The 21326-nt window shown below is 55.3% G+C and overlaps 2 protein-coding genes across 2 annotated transcripts; one reads left to right on the top strand and one right to left on the bottom strand.

Moving 5' to 3' along the window:
* Window positions 1–2398: 2398 nt before the first annotated feature.
* On the top strand, window positions 2399–9845 carry BO66DRAFT_472946 (polyketide synthase; the record flags this gene model as incomplete). Its single annotated transcript, XM_025653005.1, has 7 exons — window positions 2399–2840; window positions 2894–3128; window positions 3181–3200; window positions 3249–3643; window positions 3709–3832; window positions 3877–8407; window positions 8459–9845. 7 exons carry the CDS (start codon window positions 2399–2401, stop codon window positions 9843–9845), a joined length of 7134 nt encoding a protein of 2377 aa, XP_025501931.1.
* Window positions 9846–9912: 67 nt separating this feature from the next.
* BO66DRAFT_421766 (PLP-dependent transferase) lies at window positions 9913–19535 on the bottom strand. Its single transcript, XM_025649991.1, has 4 exons — window positions 18397–19535; window positions 11565–12142; window positions 10590–11503; window positions 9913–10444 (listed from the first exon to the last, which is right to left on the bottom strand). Exons 1-4 carry the CDS (start codon window positions 19437–19439, stop codon window positions 9986–9988), a joined length of 2994 nt encoding a protein of 997 aa, XP_025501932.1. The 5' UTR covers window positions 19440–19535; the 3' UTR covers window positions 9913–9985.
* Between the last annotated feature and the right edge of the window lie 1791 nt (window positions 19536–21326).

The following is a 21326-nucleotide window of genomic DNA, read 5'->3' on the forward strand; positions in this document are numbered from 1 at the left end:
AGATTTCTAGGCGGGCGAGACCTGCATTATCTATAGGACCGAGCATACTGGCTCCGACCCGAGCCATGACGAATCCTAGCCAAAGCACCAAGTAGTGATGATGAATTCTCTGCGTGTTAGGGTGTTCTTGTCGTCGTACGTGGTAGAACTAGGGCTGAGGCTGCCCAGTTATTTTGGTGGTTGCAACGGATGCTGGTTGGCTCGGGAGGGTCGAGTGGAGCAGTGAACGCTCAACCGGCCACGCGGCTTGCGCTCCACCGTTGCTCGTTCTCATTTTCTGGTGCTATGGCGCACCCAAATACCACGAAGTGAGATTCGATATGCGTGTCGAGAGCAACATACTCAAATGTATCCGAGTCGCCGTCGAGTTTGAACGGTATTCAATGGTTGAAAAGCACACACAGCATCAACCCTTATGTCCGGATATAGATCATTCCGAGGCGCGATAAGGAAAAAACTTTAGCCCGCGATGCAGAAAATCTTGTTCGGAGTGGATGCATGCTACCAAGTCGAACAGCCGATCGTCCGGTTCTCTCTACCACAACAAGCCTCGTAGGCTATGCCCCAGCCCCAGCCCCTCTCGCTTGTTTGACAGGCTATTTTCATCGCAAGATGAACTTGTCGAAGAAGCCTGCGCCACACCCGCTCGTTGCTCGCTGACTCAGCGGAATCTGAGCAAACCTAGATCAGCGCAGGAGTTTCTCATCTGGAAGACCGATGGGGCTAGGCCAATAGCAGACCCATTTCCATGCAATTATTTGAAGAGCGGTTGTCAACTCGACGAATTACAGCGGCTGTACCCCAATTCATCGCGACGAAAGGCATAGGGGCTCGCTGTCCTGTGGTCCAACAAAGCTAAAATGGCAGACCGCGAACCGAATGAGTCTTGACGGGGTCATGGTCAATCCACAACGCCGCGCAAGACTCCCCCAAATTGGGCATGGAGCTCAAATAAACATACCCGCTTTGTCATGGTCCACGTCAACCCCACTGAGCTTGTAGACTTTCAAGCCTCAAACCCAGTCTCAAATAGGCTACATGGCCCTTGATAGCGTTTCATAGGTGTCAAAGCCATGGGTACGTAGTTGAAAGCTCGGTGATAAGTCGATCTAGCCGCTTCCGATCCGCGGTCGAGTCCGAGTCAAGCTGGCCGCTTCGCACACAGCGGTTCGATGTGAAGATACGAGCAACAGGTTGGCGATCATAACATCGACTTGATCGATGACGGGAAGAACGCTAGAGTGCACGATCTGCAGGATGAAGAAGGGGAATTGGAAACGATCGGGGAGACTGGAGTGACGAGAGACGTTGTCAGTCAAAGGCACTAAATTTGCAGCTCGCAGGGCTGAATGACTGGTTATTCCATTCGCTGCTTCAATCGCGAGCGATGTTATAGACTCACCTATCGAAAGAGCCGACTTAATGATTGATTCTGTGGACTGGTCCAGGCCTTCCCGTCGAAGATTGAGCAGATGGAAGGTGGAAAATACCTAGAAGGTAGAAGGAGGCAGGCGGAGATAAGAGACAGCCAGACGGAGATAAACGTAGCAAACGAAGCTCGGGAGAGCTGCTCCCGTGACCCTCGGATATCCTGCCCCTCCCTCACTCACTCCTTCCTTTCCTCCTCCGTTTCCTCTTTGCCTCTTCCTCGTCGTTTCTAATCAAACATCCTATTCTAGTCTGTCTTTCATCGAAAGCAATCGCATGTGAAAAGTTTCCATCTCGTGAACTTCTCCAATTCGAGCGAGAATTGAGTGCAGACGTCCATCTCCCTCGGGCGAGGAGATAGCTGAGCTATTACCCCTCTTCCGAGTATTGGTCTACAGCTCGTATACTGACGATCATCTTGCAATCCAAACAGCAACTAATATACCACCCCTCTTTGAGGGACCAACCGGCTCGTGAAGGAATCAACTCCCCGCAACAAGCCATTTTCTCCGTGGCTAGGTCTCATAAGCGGCGGTCTAGGGTCATGATAACCCCGCGTCAGATCGGCATCCTGAATCCTGCAGGCCCCTTGGCACGGGGACAACTCGGGTGGTGGTTGCGGCGTTGGCTTTCATTTTCGCGTGCTGTTGGCCAGCAGTGTATCTTAGGTGGAAAATGAAGCAATTTACTTTTCAACAGACCGCCTCTCGTTTCCAGCAAGGGAGACGCAAGGGCACGGGGTGGTGTGAAGGTTAATCGTGCCATGAACGCCTTTCCCGTGCAGGAGCCATTCCTAAGACGACACCCTACCATTGGTGCAATGAGCTTGTTCCATGATTGCAGGGTCGTAGTTTATGACTAAGTAGTCAATTCTTTCCCCCTCTTCATCTTCTGCCTTTCATGACCTGATCTTGGATACATCCACCAAGCGTCCCTCGCCAGATCCCTCTCCCTTTGAATCCTTTTCACTATGGCACTGACCCCTGAAACCTCAGACTCGTCGACAAGTCTGCTTTCGAGATGCTACACTCAAGAGCCCATTGCCATTGTGGGCATGGCCTGTCGACTTCCTGGCCAAAATGACTCGCCCCATCGCTTATGGGAGTTCCTTATGAAGGGTGGTGTGGCAGATACAGAAGCTCCCGAAACGCGGTTCAACCGAAAAGGCCATTACGATGGCTCAGACAGGCCACGCACTTCACGATCCTCTGGCGCCATGTTCATGGAAACCGTGGATCCTGCCGCTTTCGACGCCAAATTCTTCAACATAACTCCCCAAGATGCGATATCAATGGATCCTCAACAACGAATACTGTTAGAGGTCGTCTACGAAGCGCTCGAAAACGCTGGCATCTCTCTCGAGTCAATCTCGGGCGAGAAGTATGGCTGCTATGTGGGTGCTCACCCCGGAGGTAGGCCCGTCAGCTACAGAACACTTCCTTGCAACCACATTGACACCCATCAGATTACTGGGATATCTTCGCACGCGACCCCGATGCGCGACCGCCCAACGTAGGTATTGGGTGCTCCGGAACGATGTTGAGTTGCAGAGTGAGCCATTTCTTGAACATCAAGGGTCCCAGCATGCCCATTGATACGGCTTGCTCCAGCTCGTTAGTGGCTATGGACGTCGCTTGCAGAGCTCTGCATACTGGAGAGATCAGCGGAGCAATTGTGGCAGCATCTAGCCTAATTCTCAAGTGAGTGATGACTCGATTGCGCCAATCACGTCAATGATGCTAATTTGCGCAGTCCGGAATATGCTTGCGAAGGTATGCAGGCATTCCACAGCTTGAAGCAGTCATGACTTACAGTCCTAGGTGGCACAATCAGATATACGCACTCTCCCACCGGTCGCTGTCATGTCTTCGATGCTAAGGCCGACGGCTATGTGCGAGCGGAGGGCATGAATACGGTTATTTTGAAACGCCTCGATGACGCACTCCAAGATGGCGATCCAATTCGAGCTGTCATTCGAGGAATTGCAAACAACCACAATGGTCGCACCCCGGGTATTGCCTCTCCTAGCGGCGACGGCCAGGCCGCAGCGGTGCGACAGGCCTACGCGAATGCAAACATCACAGACTTTTCTCAGATCGGATACCTTGAATGCCATGGAACCGGCACTCTGGTCGGCGATCCGATCGAGACTGAGGGTGCCTCCTCGGTCTTTGCGCCATATAGACCAGATGATCGACCCCTGCGGATAGGATCGGTTGGAACGCCCATTCAGATGACAAACACTATAAAATCATGTGATGGAAGCTAACTTTGCATTAGATCAAGAGTAACATTGGACATTCTGAGCCAGCCGCAGGCTTGTCGGGAATCTTGAAGGCAGTAATGATCCTCGAGACTGGGAAGATTCCAGGCAATCCAACATTTCTTACACCAAATCCCAACAGTATGTCTCGCATCCACTTCATGTGCTTTTGCTAATTGTCGCAGTCGACTTCAAGAAGTTGAAACTAGAAGCCTCACGGCATGTGACAGACTTTCCCGACATGCCATTCCGCCGTGTTGGCGTCAACTGTTTTGGTTTCGGTGGGTCGAATGCGCACGCGATCCTTGAGGAACCAAACGTTGTTCTCCAGGGCTATAAACCGACATATACATCCTCATTCCATAATAGCTTGGGTGATGAGGAAGAAGCGACCACTACTCGACCTTATCTGCTGTGCTTTTCAGCCAATGATGAGGCATCACTCCGTCGCTACATACAAAACATGACCCAGCATACGGAGGATGAAAAAGTCAAGCTCAAACTGCGAGACCTTGCCTATACGCTCGGTACCCGAAGAAGCCATCTTTTCAATCGAGCTTATATGATTGCCGATAGCGCAAGCTTCTCGCAGCCTACCCTCGTCACGTTTGGCAAGAAAAGCGCCCGGCCGCCTCAGGTCGGCTTCGTCTTCACGGGCCAGGGATCTCAATGGCCAGAGATGGGTCGTGAGCTACTCCAGGCATTTGAGCCTGCGCGTGAGATGATTGGGAATCTTGACAGCGTACTCCAGTGCTTACCCGACCCGCCGAAATGGACTCTGTTTGAGGAGCTGACCACTGCTCGAGATGCGGAGCATGTACGGAAACCTGAATTCAGCCAGCCGCTTGTGACAGCACTTCAACTCGCTTTGATTGCGGTTCTTCGTGGTTGGGGAATTGTGCCGAATGCTGTTGTCGGCCACTCGTCTGGTGAGATCGCGGCCGCCTATGCCGCTGGGTACCTGACAGAGGCGGAGGCTATCATCATCGCGTACCACCGAGGGAAAGCATCTGCGGATGAGAAGCCGGATGGCGATGCACTGGGAATGTTGGCCGTAGGCATCGGAGCTGATGAAATCGTCCCGTTCATGGATGGCTGCGAAAATGTTCAGATTGCTTGTTACAATAGCCCCAAAAGTCTTACGTTGTCTGGCAGTAAAGCAGGACTCGAGGAGGTAAGGTCGCGACTGGTAGAAGCAGGTGTCTTTGCGCGCATGCTGCAGGTCGATATGGCCTATCATTCTGCGTACATGGAAAGTATTGGAGTAGCCTACGAGAGGCTGTTGGCGAGAGATCTGCCTCCAACCTTCCACGGCAACAGGGCACTTGACTCAGTGTCCATGTTTTCGTCGGTTCATGGCTCGAAGCAAGAGCAGGCACCCGACGTTCATTACTGGAAGACTAACATGACGTGCCCCGTTCGATTCGACGGCGCTGTTCGCTGCATGCTGTCCGAAGAGTCTCCCATTGACAAACTCATTGAGATTGGTCCGAGTGGTACCCTCAAAGGACCTATTGCACAGATCACGGGTAGCATGGGCAGCAAGGTGACCGGTACTGCCTACCTCGCGGCGCTCAAACGAGGTCAAGGCTCGATCCGCGCGACGCTTGAAGTCGCCGGTGAGCTATACCTCTCCGGTCTCCCCGTTGACATGGCACAGGTCAACGAAGATGCGGAGCCCTCCGCGCCGCGTATCGTCATCGACCTGCCCAACTACTGTTGGAACCACTCCTCGAGGTACTGGAATGAAAGCGCCGCCAGTCGGGATTGGAGGTTCAAGAAGTTTGTTCAGCACGATCTGATCGGCAGCAAGGTCCTCGGCACATCCTGGCGGGCACCATTGTTCAAGAAGACGATGAACTTGACCAATCTGCCGTGGCTCAAGGATCACCGCATTGGGTCGAACGTTGTCTTTCCGGGTTCCGGCTACCTCGCCATGGCTGTTGAAGGAATTTACCAGTTACAGTCAATGAACGGCCTAAGCTCTGCTGAGACCGCGAGTGAGCTATGCTATCACTTACGTAATGTCCGCTTCGAAATGGCTCTCACGCTTGAAGAAGGAATCGAACCAGATGTATACTTATCTCTCAACCCTCTCCCGGGATCCAAGGATGTGTGGTACGAATTCTTAGTGTCATCCAGTCATGCTGGCGGTGCCACAATCAAGCACGCGGGTGGTCAGATCCGCGTTCAAGACCCTATTTCCGACGTCGCCTCCAGAAGAGACATTGCACCTCTCGTAAATCCTACGGCCGGAGATCTCTGGACCAAGGCGTTTGCCGAAATGGGATTCGAATACGGCCCGGCATTCTACCTACTCGAAAAAGTCGAGGCGCACGCGGGCAAGCGTTATTCTCGTTCTCTGGTGACGCTCTCTGAGCCTTCTGCCGCTGGGAAGGCTCAGTCGCACTATCCTTACCATCCTGCAGCTCTTGATGGCATCTTTCGAGCGACAGCCCCCGCATTCTGCGAAGGACTTCGTACACGCCTCAAGGAACCTCTCGTTCCATCAGCATTCGACGACCTGATCATCAACCCGAACCCGAAACGCCCAGCCTCGGGAATGGCTGTCGCAACCAGTGCATACTCCGGCAGAGGGCGCGAGGATACTGGAAAGAGCTTTTGGTCTGACGTCTCCATGTACGACCCTGATACCGGGGCGTTGCTCATGCAGTTGAAGAACTTTTCAACCCATCTTATCGACCTCGGGGTGGATCCCATTGCATCACAGTGGCTGACCCGCGACGTCTGGAAGCCGGATGTTACCACTTTGATGTGTGATGCGCTGTCAAAGCTGAATGTTCCTCAGGAGGAGTCGGTACCGTATCTTCTTGATTTGATGGCTCACCGGAATCCTGTCTTGGCTATCTTGGAGATTAACCTAGGAACAGGAGCTGAAACTAGCACGTGGTTTGAGAGAAAGGGCTCCACTGCTACGGAATCCTACCGTAAATACTGCTGCTTGGGAGAGGACATCGAGGCACTTGACCGATTTCAAGCTCGCTATCGGGAAAGAAAGAACGTTTCTTTCTCCGTCTATGACCGAGAAGACGCGTCGCTTGGACTAGACTCTGCAGAGGCTTTTGATGTTATCATTATTAACTACAGCACTGAGCAGGAGATAGCTTCTCTATCGAGGACCGCGAACGCTCTCCTCTCACCTGACGGACGTATTTTACTCACCGGGCTAAAAACTCAAAATGCGGCGGACCAATCAGCGCAGATTGATAAAATCGGGTTCTCGCAGGTCTTACCAATCCCTCAAGCCGACAGCCTGGCATATCTATGTGGTTCATACCCGGCCGCCAAGAAGAGTGGAAATTCCAGATCGCTTCATGTGTTTCACATGGAGCCATCCACATGTCTGACTCAGGCGATCCGGGCACGTTTCCACGCGGCCGGCTGGGATACAATCGAGCATGTCTGCAACCCTGACAACATTCCCGAGTCCAGCACTGTCTTGGTCATTGATGAGCTCTTTGCCCCAGTCCTGCCTCAGATCTCAGACCAGCAATGGCAGTGTCTGCGTGGACTCGTCGGACGAGGCTGTAAGATCTTATGGGTCACACATGGAGGACAAATGCAAGTGACGGAGCCAGACAACGCTATGATAACTGGTCTGTTCCGCTCAATCCGATCTGAAGATCCGTCGGCGGTGGTCATGACGCTGGATGTCGAGAGCCGGGACGATCCTTTTGCACCGAGCGCCATCGTGCACGCCTTAGCTCAATTGAGTCGTCAACAAGCCCGCTGGGTTACAGACTGCGAGTACGCCGAACGCAATGGCATCATCCACATCCACCGCGTTGAACCATATAAGCGTCTGGACAAAGCCATTGAAGAAGAAACCGACACCCCGATCTTGACCCGGATCCACGATCTCGATTCGACTGTCCAGCTCAGAGCCGAGAGACTAGGCACACTTGACGGACTTACCTTCTGCGAAATCGCCGAAGCCGCCTTACTAGACCATGACGTCGAGATTGAAGTGCAGGCTGTTGGCCTCAACTTCAAGGACGTGGCCGTCACGATGGGTATTGTACCTGAGAACGAGTACCTTCTTGGCTTGGAGGGCGCGGGCATCGTAAGACGGGTGGGAGCTGGACTGTCCCTGGACCTTGTAGGCAGGCGCATGGCTTTCATTATCAAGGGATCGTTGGCAAACCGAGTCCAGGTGCCGATTGGTTACACTCATGAAATTCCGGCGTCCATGTCGTTCGAAGAGGCGGCTAGCATGCCGGTCGTTTACTCCACGGCAATCTACTCCCTGTTCAACATTGGCAATCTTCAAAAGGGCCAGAGGGTATTGATTCATTCGGCAGCCGGAGGCGTGGGTATCGCATGCATCCAGCTTGCGCTGTACGCCGAAGCAGAGATATTCGTGACGGTTGGCACTGGTGAGAAGCGACAGTATCTGCACGAGACGTTCGGCATCCCATTCGACCACATGTTCACTTCCCGGAGTACTGCGTTTGCTGCGGAGATCATGAAAGTCACGAATGGCGAGGGTATCGATGTTATTGTGAACTCACTCACGGGCGAGTTGCTCGATGCTACCTGGCGAATCTGTGCCGACGGAGGCACGATGGTCGAGATCGGCAAGCGGGACATTGTCGAGCGCAATTATCTGTCGATGGAGCCGTTCGATCGCGGCTGTTCTTACCGGGCCGTCGATCTCTCTCATGCGAAGATCATGCGTGATGGGGTGCATTTCAAGTAAGCCGTCCCCAAGATAAACCATTGACCATACCTAACCACCCCCTACAGGCTCATGCAGCGCATCTTCGAACTCATCGCCGGAGGACATATCACTCCCATAACACGCATTACGCCGTTTTCGATGACCCAGATCCCCGAGGCATTCGCCTATCTCCGGAGCGGCAAGCACATCGGCAAGATCGTTATCAGCGACGGTGCAGCAACAGCAGACGTAGCAGTGCCCGTCCGCCGGTTGCAGCACAACGTGACCATCACCGACACCTCAGCCTTCCTCATCGTCGGCGGCCTCAAAGGCCTCTGCGGCAGCTTTGCCATGCGCCTTGCCTACCGCGGGGTGCGCCACATCGTCATCATGACCCGCAGCGGCTGCCGCGACCCACGCTCGCAGGCCGTGATCGCGCAATGCCGCTCACTGGGCTGCGAGATCTACGACTGCCGCGGGGACGTGGCGCGCATTGTGGACGTGCGACGGGCCTTCACGCGCGCCCCCTACCCAATTCAAGGAGTCATCCACGGCGCAATGGTCCTCCGCGACAGGCCATACGAGACGATGACGGTCCGGGAATTCCACCAAGCGATTGAAGCCAAGGTGCACGGCGCATGGAACCTGCACAGCGTGGCGACCGAGAAACGCCTCCCGCTGGACTTCTTCCTGTGTCTGTCCAGCATCTCCAGCGTGGTCGGCAGCAAGGGCCAGGCCAACTACGCCGCGGCCAACAGCTTCCTCGACTCCTTCGCCGCGTACCGCCGCTCCCTCGGCGCCCAATGCCTGACGGTCAACCTCGGCGTGATCGAGGACGTGGGCGTCATCGCCGAGTCAGACGCCCTCTCGCAGCGCTATCAGCGCTCCATCGAGACCACCGCCATCCCCGAGAGCGCCCTGCACGCGATCCTCGATGCGGCACTGTGCTGCCAGGCCAGCATCACTACCGACTCCAACAACCCACCGATCACGCAGATGATCACCGGCCTCGCCCTCCCGCAAGACCCCGAGCAGTCCATGCTGCGCTTCGATCCGCGGTTCCGCACGCTCTTCGCCGTCAACGGCGCCGAGTCATCCTCTACCGCGGGTGGATCCGAGAGTAAGACCGACCCCCTTGCGCGCGCGGTGCAGCAATTCCACAGACTGGTCCAGGTAGACAAAGAGACGGAGCCCGACGAGCAGCTCGTGCAGAAGACCTGTCTGGAGATCCTGGGCACGCGGCTGGCGCAGATGCTGCGGTGGGACGACTCGCAGCAGGTGGAGCCGGGGCAACCCCTGTCGGTGTACGGATTGGACTCGCTGGCAGCGGTGGAGTTGCGCAACTGGATCAAGGCGGAAATGGGGGCGAACGTCAGTACGTTGGATATTGTGAACGCGGATAGCTTAGTGATGTTAGGGGGCAGAGTGGTGGCTAAGTTGCGGGCTGAGCGGGAGAGGGGGGTGGATCGATAGACAGACTTCCGTTTGCTTGTTTTATCTGATTATACATGAATCCGAATACACGACTATTATCCTGCTCGCTTTGGGAATCGTAAACACTACTCGTACCATTACCCCCCGACCCCGGGTTACCGATCCAGAATGCGATGTCATCACCCCAACCCAGGCCAAGCAGCATCGAACCCCAGATCGAACCCCAACGACCAGTTCTCGTCCAAGAACGGCCACTGCACCATCTCCGACCCCAGCTGCTGCTCGACATAGTCCGCAGTAGCCGTGCCAGTGCTGCCGGCTCCAGTCGTAGTCGGCACCTGCGAGACAATTCCCCCAGGAGCCACACCTCCACTTCCCCGCGCAACTCTACTACCACTACCACTACCGCCGGAGTCAACCTCGACACGAGCATCGCCCTCCCCGCTCCTCGACCGAGCAGCAGAGATCTCCGGCCTCTCGACCCGAATATCCCCATACTCGTCCAACGTCCCCGCCAGGGTAAGATGATCCGGCCTCTGCATACTCGGTTCCACCGCGGACGCCGCATTCGTCCCCGACAGACTCCCCGGCAGCTTGGCAGTGGAATAGAACCGGTTCGCTTCCTGGAGGGTGCGCCACTGCCGACATCCATCAACCTATGCCCACGACTACGACCATGCCCATGCCCATGCCCATGTCACACCCACACTCCAAATCACAAGCATCACCAACAGAACCACCTACAACCGAGACGGAGGAGCAAAGGAAAAGGGAGGAACGTACCCAACTATGCCCGACAACCCAATACCGACACAACCGCTCGAGGTAATCGAAGTTGCGCTTCTTCTCGTGCTCGGCGCGCGCGCGGCCGCCGGGGTACCGGGCCGGGACGACGGAGCCGTACATGTTGATGTGGGCGGCGACGAAGACGCTGTAGCCGGCGTAGGAGGTGATGACGGGGGTGCCGGAGGCGTCGAGGGCGGCGATGATGCTGCCGATGTGCTGGGCGGCGGTGAAGAGGTGGTCGAGGGCTTTGTCGGGGTCTGTTTCGGTTTCGGTTTTTGTGATTGTGGTTGGGGCTGGCGGGTAGGTGGAGAGGAAGGCATCGCGGTAGAGGAAGAGACGACTCATGAAATACACCAGGTTGATGTAGGCGAACAGCTCCCCGTACCCCAGCGCGACGTGGGCCTGGGCGCTCGTCTCGGGGAACCGCACCGTGACGTCCTGCAACTCGCGCCACTCGTCCAGCTCCCCCTTGAGGGTCGTCCACATCCCCACGGAGTCGCCCCCGGCCCGCCCGCGGCGGTTCTCATTCGCGAACCGCAGGATCCGCACGAAGATGTCGAACCCGCGCGTCACGATGCTCAGCCCCCGGTCGATCGTCAGTAATCCCTTCACCCGCGACGAGGACCCCTGCGTCATGTCCCGCGGCATCAGCCGGGTCGGACACACCCGTCCGAATGTGAAGTCTTGGTCGCTGATCGGCAGGGGCACCAGGATCTGTCGGAACGAGAGGGCAATGTGCTGCCGCGCGCCGGAGCTGAGCTCGCAGTCCTGCGCGAAGCAGCACCAATACGTGCGGACAAGCTGCTCGTAGGCGATTTGGGTCTGTGGGGCCGCGTGGAAGTCTTCGGGGTTGTGCTCCATGCTGTCGTCGGCGGTTTTGAGGAGGGTCTGCAGCATGTAGGTTGCCATTCCTGATGCTTATGTCAGTACGGTGGGGAGAGGGGTGGGGTGCGGGGGAGAAGGGGTGCGTACCGCTGTACATCCACGCACGGTAGGGATGGCCGGATCCCCATTCGTACAGCGAGAGCATGACCAGGGATTGCGCGAGGTAGAGCGAGGGCGCTTCGAAGGCGCGATGGGCGAGCTGCGTCCGCGCGTAGGTGGCGTACGTCTCCTCGGGTGAGAGATCGTCATCGCTCATGAACCGCACGCACAGCGAGAGGAGCGAGGCTAGGAAGACGGGGTCCACGGACGCGAGATCGTTGGACAGGTCGGCGATGAGGGAGGGATAGTGCAGGAAGTTCACGACGGGGAAGCGCTTGCGGTAGATATCGCAGGCGTTGATCAGGGTGGCGGTCGAGAGGGTTGCGATGGGCGTGGCTGGTGTACTGGGCATGACAGGACTGCTGAGCTCTGGCGCGACATCGGTTGCTCTGCTTGCGCGACGCAGCGTGCTACTGGGATATGGAGTGATGGATTGGCGACTGCGAGGCGTACGTATCGCCGCGGGGGAGCGTGGGTCGGTGAGCACGCAGGTGTCGTCGCGGTTGAGGCGGTGACATCGACGACAAGGGGGTTGGCCATCGTGCACGCATTTTACTTTCGACCGGCTGGTTTCATTAGTGATTGCGTAGCAGTACAATGGGATGTGGTGATGGGTGGCCTACCGACAGCTGTCGCAGGAGATGGACAGACGCATTGCGGAGACGATGCGATGAAAGACAGAAAAGCCGAGGATCGGGAATGGCGGGATTTGGGCGGCTCGGAAATGATAGGGTTTGTTCTGCAGAGCCCGCACGGTGGAGCCCTCTCCGGTGTTTCTCCTTTCTTGCCTTTCCTTATCATTCCTGGATTGGTTTCGCTCTTGACCGGGCCGGGAATTGCGCTTGACTCGGTAGCCGTTGAGAATTTGGTTATGGACTGGCACTGATATCATCCTGACTCGCAAGGTGGTAAACTTCCTGCCTGAGGCAACGGCATTTGCATCGGAAGAAATTGTTCCGTGCTTCGTCAGCACCTCGTTTCTGAGGCAGAAATACCACGTGACCACACAGAGTGTCGCATCAAGCAAATAGTGCAAACACACCGCATTGGGGTGTTTTCCGCAGCCCGTTGTTGGAGTATCCTCGGCCATGTCTTTGATCACCCCGACACATTATGTTACGCTGCTTGAATTTGCCTGCATCATTGATGCCAATATGCATGCCACCTCCGATTCGAATCTCAGTTTCTCGGATCCTATGGCATCGAATCCCCCAACCGGGGTTTTTCTCACGCGAAGGCTCCACAGTGGCCGGGAACCATCGCATCGAGTACAAGTGGATCAAAGGTGTGGAGACACTCGAAAACTACCAGCCTGGGGGATATCATCCCATCATGATTGGCGACCTCTTACATGACCGATATCACATTGCCGATAAACTTGGATCTGGCGGCTATTCGACTGTCTGGCTTGCTCTGGACACCCATCTGAAGCGATATGTTGCCCTCAAGGTCAACGCAGCAGACTCGCTTTCGAGTGAGACTGCTGTCCTCAAGGCTTTATGCGCTCCCCTCCCGCCATCAGCAGCTGTGCATCCCGGACGTGGCTTAGTGCCTGTGCTACTAGATGAATTCGAGGTGCATGGTCCGAATGGAACTCATACGTGCTACACGGTGACCCCTGCTCAATGCAATCTCCGCGAGATCTCCTTCAGCCGTCTTTTCCCTCTCGATGTTGCGCGAGCTTTGGCGTATGGACTTACGCTGGCTGTAGCATATACACACTCACAAGGCTATGTTCATGGAGGTTCGTCATGCTGTCACAGACTTTACTCCAATCCAATTGTCCTAGCAGACTAACATCGAGAAACAACGAGACAGACATCCATCTAAACAACGTGCTCGTCAAACTGCCATCGACCTTCGATGACCTTTCCATCGCACAATTCTATGAGAAGTACGGTGAACCAGAGACAGTCCCTGTTACTTGATGCGACGGGGAGCCACTACCCCCTAACACCCCAGCCAAAGCAGTCATTCCGCTGTTCCTAGGCAAATACGCAGAGCACTTCTCTATATCCGATGCCCAGCCCCTCCTCACTGACTTTGGCGAAGCGTTCGCCCCGGCTTCAGAAGTACGTCTTGGGCAAGACTGCCATACGCCACCCGCGTTCCGGGCGCCAGAAGCCAAGTTCGAATCACAGAGGCCACTTGGCTACCCTTCGGACATTTGGAGTCTGGCAACAACAATCTGGGAGATCATCGGTATGAAGGCCATTTTCAGCACCGATATCGTACCTGAGGATGAGATTACGGCGCAGCAGGTTGATGTGCTGGGGCCTATGCCTGCAGATTGGTGGCGGCGTTGGGAGGGACGGTCGAGTTTCTTCGAGGAGGATGGTTGTCCTACGGAATCCTACAAGGGAAATCGATGGCCTGCACTTGAGGGGTCATTTGAGGTGGGTGTGCAGAAATGGAGACGAAAGGTGGGAGACGAGATCAGCGAGGATGAGAAGACTGCGTTTCTGGATTTAATGCGTCGGATGCTGGCTTTTCGGCCGGAGGAGCGGTTGACTGTCGACGAGGTGCTGGAGTCGGAGTGGATGGTGAGATGGGCTTTGCCTGAGTATAAGCGGAGTCAACATTGTGCGACCTGAGATATGCCACTTTATGATGGTGTGGAGGTTGATTGCTGGTCTCCAAGGTGAAGGTGAAGATGCGCGCTGGTCAATAACCTTGTCTGCTGTATGGCGTCTGTGAAGAGCTCCCCCGTCACGGTTCAGAAACCTAATAAGTTGTTGTGCCGTATATCAGTCGGACGGCTACACTCCCGGGTTCTGGAGAACGTCGAAGGTACGAAAGTCATGAGTCGCTCAACTGGAGGAATGACCGAGATAATACTTGTTGCGACAAGCATGATCTGCTTGACCATGCCAAGTATGACAACGTCATTTGCCGCATTTGGTACGATAGCGGTTAATCCCCACCTCTTCCCGTGAAATTCTGCTAATTCACCAGAAGAGGCAATTAGCGACAATTCATTCTGGTAAACACCCCGCTTATCTACACAGCCTCTGAACTTCCCCTCCATTGTTTCTTCATCTCTCATCTACTACCTCTCAGCCCGAAATGACGCAGACAAAGATCCAACGTCACCTCCAAGAACGGTCTGCTCTGCTGGATCAAGAGAAAACCATCCGCCATGACCATGCCTTCAAGACAAACATGTCTACCACGGCGCAGAAGGCCGCGGAGATAGTCGCCCGCATCCGCCAGCGGGAGTCGGAGATCTTCTGGACAACCCCTGATGGAAGTCACAGTGAGGCCAAGCACCCCGTCGTGTTTCCTGGCATGTCATTCGCTATCTCGCGCAATCGGATGCACAAAACCTCGTTGTGGAGAATCGTGTCCGCTATGCCCAAGGGCTGTCTCCTGCACGCCCACATGGAGGCGATGATTGACATCGACTGGATGCTCGACCAGGCGCTGCAGATCCCCGGATTCTGGATGTCCAGTCCCGCGTCACTGATGCTTGGCGCTTCAGCGAACCCGCCAGCCTTTGAATTCCACTACCGTCCAAGCCGGATGGTCGCTGGAGCCACTGCATCCATCTGGGAAGCCGATTACTCTCCAAACGAGCTCATTCCCATCGCTGAAGTCGCTCGCACTCATCCCAGCGGGGTGTCGGGATTCAAATCGTGGGCCATCTCCCAGATGACCATCACCGAGGATGAGGCTCTCTACCACCATCACCGCGGCATCGTCGACATCTGGAAGAAATTCGCCTCTTGCTTCCGCGGCATCGCTGGGCTCTTCTACTCGGAACCTATCTTCCGTCGCTGTGTCCCCCGGCTCCTGCAGCAGCTACATTCCGACGGGATCAAGTACGTCGAACTGCGTCTCGTTCCGCGCCCGTTCCACCGGACGGGGTCGGACACCCCTGAACTCGACACCCACTACTTCCTCGAATGCTTCGCCCAGGAGCTGCAGCGGTACTGCTCCTCCGCGGACGGCTCCGGTTTCTGGGGCGCCCGCCTCATTTGGACCGCCATCCGCAGCCTACCAGACGACCTTCTGCGCGCATCCATGCAAGACTGTCTCTCCAGCAAGGCCGCTTATCCCGCGGTGATCGCCGGTTTCGACTTCGTCGGCCAAGAGGATCTCGGTCGCCCGTTGGTCGAGCTCCTCCCGCTCTGTGAGTGGTTCCAGCAACAATGCGCCCAACGCAACCTCCAAATACCGTTTTTCTTCCACGCTGGCGAGTGCTTGGGGGATGGCGATGCCACCGATGCGAACCTAGTAGACGCAATCCTGCTCAAGTCTCGTCGCATTGGCCACGCGTTCTCGCTGTACAAGCACCCCGTGCTGATCGAAATGGTGAAGAATCAGAAGATCCTGATCGAGATGTGTCCCATCTCGCACGAGGTCTTGCGTCTCACGGCGAATATCCTCACGCATCCGATGCCGGCGCTGCAGGCGCGCGGGGTGGCGGTCTCGTTGAACAACGATGATCCCGCAATCCTAGGCCATGGGGGGAATGGGCTTAGCTATGACTTCTATCAGGTGCTGCTTGCATTTGAAAACACGGGACTTGGGGGCCTGGCGAAGATGGCGGAGGATAGTGTACGGTGGGCTGCTTTTGAGGATGAGGACGAGACGGCGTGGTTGGAGGGTGTTGAGGGAAGGGTGACTGAGGGAGTCAAAGCCGCACGGCTGGAAAAATGGCGGACTGCATTTGAAGATTGGTGTCAGTGGATAGTCAAGGAGTTCGCAGGTGAACTTGAGGATGGGGTCGAAGAGTAGACAAGGCATCGATCGATGAGGTACAAACTGATGGTCATTGATGCCTAAGGCATCAATGTATGCTCCTTCCGGATCTCCAACATGGAATCCATGATAAATACATGTTTCACCAATGTGTAACTATATGGCAAAGTGGCAATATCCCGACATCTCTAGCATAGCCATGAATTCCTACCTGGCCAGGACGTCCTTCCTCCTTCGTCTAGATCTGCTGCAGGAGGCCTTGAGGCAGGAAGCCACGTGACTCTCGTAGCGCCTTCCCCTTGTCTTCCTCAATCATGTCTGGGGTTCTTTCAAAGATGTAGGAGCTCAGAGTGATGCCAACAGCCAATATGGCAGGCCATGTTGCCGTGGGATGCCAAGAGCATCATTTCACGCCGAGTCACTGAACAAAGGAAGCTGGGCTCTTTATTCACACGTGACCGAATTCAGAGTATGGCATGGATCGAAATCCCCAGCGCCTGCTACTGGGTCTTTGTTCCCTTCCCATCTCCTCTCTCGTCCATTTCGATATCAACAGCAATGCGGTCAGAAATTCGATAGACGTCCGGCATCCTTGGATGTCCGGCAGAGACATATTGCTTAAACTTCAGGTCGTTGTCGCGCACTGAACAGCGTTTGCTATGTCTAGTACATCACATTCTGCGTGCTCACGCTGAGCCACTCCTCTATGGTGAGATCTTCCGGATCTGGAGGGAGCCCCATCCTTCTCTAATTTCCCTCCTTCGCACAATTTTGCGCCGGCCTCAGCTGGCCGCTTACATCGAATCCTTCCACCTCGATATGACAGCCTTCCATGAGTACTACCCAGGTGTTGGACGGTATCTCCAGGGTCTCCGTCTCGTTGATGGACTGGATGAACACATCGCATTCATACGCAGGACTGGCGTTCCACACAGCAGGTCTTGGATCCGAAGATTGCGCCATGGAACTACAGATGCTTTCCTCGCTCTCCTCTTGGCGCAACTCTCAGGTCTACGATCTTTGCACATCAGTGGTGTTGTGGATCGACACGCCAATTTGGTCGGTTTGACACTCGTCTCCGCCATCTGTGAGTCGGGAAGGTATCGACTGCCCATTTTCCAGCATTTACGAGAGGTGAATCGGCGCGGGTGTAGACGGTGCCCCAACTGTAGTCGAGGCGGCCATCTACACCTATACTTTGATCATCAGTCACAATTGTCATGTTTTCGTGGAGTAGGCGCAACAATCTCCATCGTGCGTATCCTGGGTGGCTTTCCTACATCGTGACACATCGAAGCCCCTGCGATCTTGGGTGCACAGCATTCGTTTGTAAGAGATCAGTAGGTACACCCGGTTTAACGTGAGGGGTTGTTTCTTCTATCGACCTACCAATCCGGTTATCTGACCACAACAGAGCGTTATGTGCTACTGCTTGCCCGGCCGGTTGTAGTTCTGTCGGGGTCCAAGCTCAATGGGTGTGCAAATTCCTTTTTGCTGACAGTGGTCATGATGGACGAGTCACTTGGAGTAGTGAGCATATCACTATGCATTGGCCACTATGAATGGTCAATCAGGATAGGGGTTCCTGATGTTGAACCTTTGGCTCTGGTGGAAAGTATATATATTTGAACCTCGACTGATGAGAAACGGTCCAGGCCGTCTATCAACATCGTGTTTATTAGGTAGATGTCATGTACTCCGTAGTCTGAACTGATTTGCAGCACCTCCACGAACGGTGTACATAGAAGTAGATGGAGCTGATCTACTCTACATACTCCTCATCCTCAGCTTCTAGGTCAGGTTTCCGAATTGAGAAAAGGGCTAGGGCAGGCACGGGGTATGGCCGGTCGGATGAGTCGGGCTTCACCGCCTTGATCGGGAATAATTCGGCTCTTCAGTTGGGGCAACTCCACTCAACTTCATCTCCAACTCTCCTCCCCACTTGAATCATCAAGCATCGATCGTAAGATCAACTCCAGCTCCACACCACGAAAACGAAAATTGACGGTCATGACTCATTAACATTATTACTCTCTATTATAGACATTCGTTACGCGCACCCCGGGGCCCAACAGCCAGCCATCAAGCCCGCACCTGCCGCACCTGCCGCACCCACTGATTCAGCTTCTCGACCTGCGTCTCGTCCGTCGCCCACGAGGTCACAATCCGCACGACGGTGTGGCCGTCCACCTTCTCCCACTCGTAGAACCGGATGCGCTCCTCCAGCAGCGGCAGGATGTCATCGGGGATGTGCACGAACACCTGATTCGTCTCCGTCTCGGCCGCCAGCGCGAAGCCCAGCTGCACGAAGTTGTCGGCCAGGCGGCGGGCCATCTCGTTGGCGTGGCGCGCCAGCTCGAAGAACAAGGGGGTGTCGGGGTCGCGGAACAGCTCGGCGAACTGGACCCCGATCACGCGGGACTTGGCCAGCAGCGCGCCGTGCTGCTTGATGTGGAACTCGAACCCCTCGGCGATCTCGCGGCGCACGACGACTGCCTCGCCCAGCAGGGCGCCCATCTTCGTCCCGCCCACCCAGAAGATATCCGCCAGGTCGACCATGTCCCGTAACGTGGGGACATCCGGGACGGTGGTCGCGGTCAGCGCCACGCCGAGCCGCGCGCCGTCGACGAGCATCAGCAGGCCGCGGCGGCGGCACACGGCCGACAGCGCCTGCAGCTCGGGGCGGGTGTAGACGGTGCCCAGCTCGGTGGACTGGGAGATGTAGACGAGGCGGGGCTTGGCCATGTGCGGGAAGAACTGGTTGCGGTCGAGCTCGCGCTCGAGCCGGTCGGGCAGCAGCTTGCCGCGGCAGTGCGGCACGCCGATGATCTTGTGGCCCGTCGCCTCGATGGCGCCGGCCTCCTTGCAGCTGATGTGGCCGGAGTCGACGGCGACGACCGCCTCGTAGGGCCGCAGGCAGCTGGCGATCGAGATCAGGTTGGCCGATGTGCCGCTGGGGACGAAGTGGATGGCGACCTCGTCTGGGGTGGTGTGCAGCTGCGCGTGCAGGAGCTGGCGCGCCTCGCTGCTGTAGTCGTCCGTGCCGTAGCCGGTCTGCTGGGGCATGTTGTTCCGGACCAGCGCCTCCAGCAGGCGCGGGTGCGCGCCCTCGCTGTAGTCATCCAGGAAGCTGTAGGGGGTGGAGAGTTTGACGATCATGATGCACGATCACAATCCCAGGGGTTGACGAGAAAGCGGAGGGATGGGGTAAACCGTAAAGTGAAGAATCGAAACCATCCAACAAAGAAATTTCCTTATACCATCAACCACGCGGTGAAAACGGGGGGAATGGGATTCTTTATACGTAAACGAAACCATAGCCAAGTCTGGGCCCCGAGCGGCGGATTCCCGATGGGGCTCGGGAATACACCACCAGAAAAACGCTGTGTCGGGAATAAATCGGGAATGTCTGCTCGCCCCCGAGAATCCAGTTTCGATTTGTAACACTTGAGGCGGGTCCGTCCACTCTTCTTAGCTCCAAAATGGCGTTTTCATTGCATAATCCGTTCCACGGGATTCCTCGTGTGCGAGTCAATCCTCTCCGAGATCAGGGACATTATTAATTGAACCTGGGGAGGGAAACTTGGTTAACCCCGGCGTGTTGTGGGAGTTGTGCCCATGCGTTGAGACTCGGGATGATCCTGGAATGCTTGATTGTTCCTGATCGTGCTGGTCCAATGGGCTGGGTTCCTGGGAGGGGTGAATTGAGTTGGGCTTCCTTGCTTTGAGGGGCATTGCTGATTGGGTTGCGTGGGAGAATCCCCACTTGCTTATTTTCTAGCGAGCTGGAGGGTTGGCCTTGTGACTTTGTGACTAGGTGGTTTGAGTCGCGTGGGTGTTTCAGCGCCGCTGAGGCTAATGCCAGCCCTAATTCGCCTTTCTTCTTCGAAGTGATGTGCGACAACAAACATGCTTGGTTGGAAGTATGGTGTAGGGATTCTATCTATCGATTGTCCTAGTCTTTTTTTTTGCAAGGAGCATGCACCACGTCAATACCTCCGTTTTACAGATATCAGCGTAGTGAGGGGGATTCGCAGCTGACTAGTAAGTAGCGACGCGGATGAGCAGAATGACCCCCTGAGTAGTCTTCAGAGGAGTACTCCATGGCGCCCAGTGCTTGGATGTACAGAGATCACCCTTTGCTCCGCAGTCAAGCCTGAGATTTAGACTCGATAGCGTAGGGATGTATCACCTCCATAGCACAAGTAAACCCTGGTCGATGAATAAATCCGGCTATGCCTTGAAGACAGCCGTGTCGCAATCCTCGGTTTGCGCGGTGGTGTGGAGCACCAGGATCTCGGGTTCATTGACAGCACCCGCATACCCAACGTATGTTGATCATGGCTCATCTTATGCTCGGTGCAAGCATTAGTTGTGCTCAGTTGCGATGTGGTGTGTTGTTATCTGTGAAGTGAGCTGAAATATGCTCAACACGATGCTGAGTGAAGAATGCCATCGTCCGACCATGTTCTGGCAATGAAGATATGAAATGGTGGCTATTGTATGTAGCTATAGGTATCAATGCACACCTTGTGAATCAGCCCCCATCTGCGTATGGATTTTGACAATCTCCTGATTGAAATAAGAACACTGCGGAGGCGGAGCCGGTTTACAAGTCAGGGGCTATTGGGTTAATGGGAAACCAACATTCAAACCTGAAGGTTCTGGCTATCCATTCTATCGCTCTCTCGCTCGGAAGGAAGAGGATGGAGAGAGATTGGTCTAGAGCTGGATCAGACTGATGTGCTTTTCTGGCAGAGGGCTTTCCGGTCTCTGCTGTGTTCCGGAAAAGCGCCCTGCGCTTGTACATAAATTTTACACTACTAGTCAGTTGTGATCGTCTGTATCACAATGTTCCAGTGGAGATAGCCTTCTCTTGTGATATGATGCTTGACCTGGTGTAAGATGCGGGATTTGCGGGGAGAAAGTGCATATAATGTATGGGGTATTGCTAATAATATCTCCGATCAATGTAGACATGTTTGCTGTCTATATTAAATTCGTATGGAGGATTTGCTGCGAAGTTAGGGCATGTCGTATTGAAGT

Source organism: Aspergillus aculeatinus (assembly GCF_003184765.1).
Source record: "Aspergillus aculeatinus CBS 121060 unplaced genomic scaffold BO66scaffold_37, whole genome shotgun sequence".
Classification (NCBI taxonomy): Eukaryota; Fungi; Ascomycota; class Eurotiomycetes; order Eurotiales; family Aspergillaceae; genus Aspergillus; species Aspergillus aculeatinus.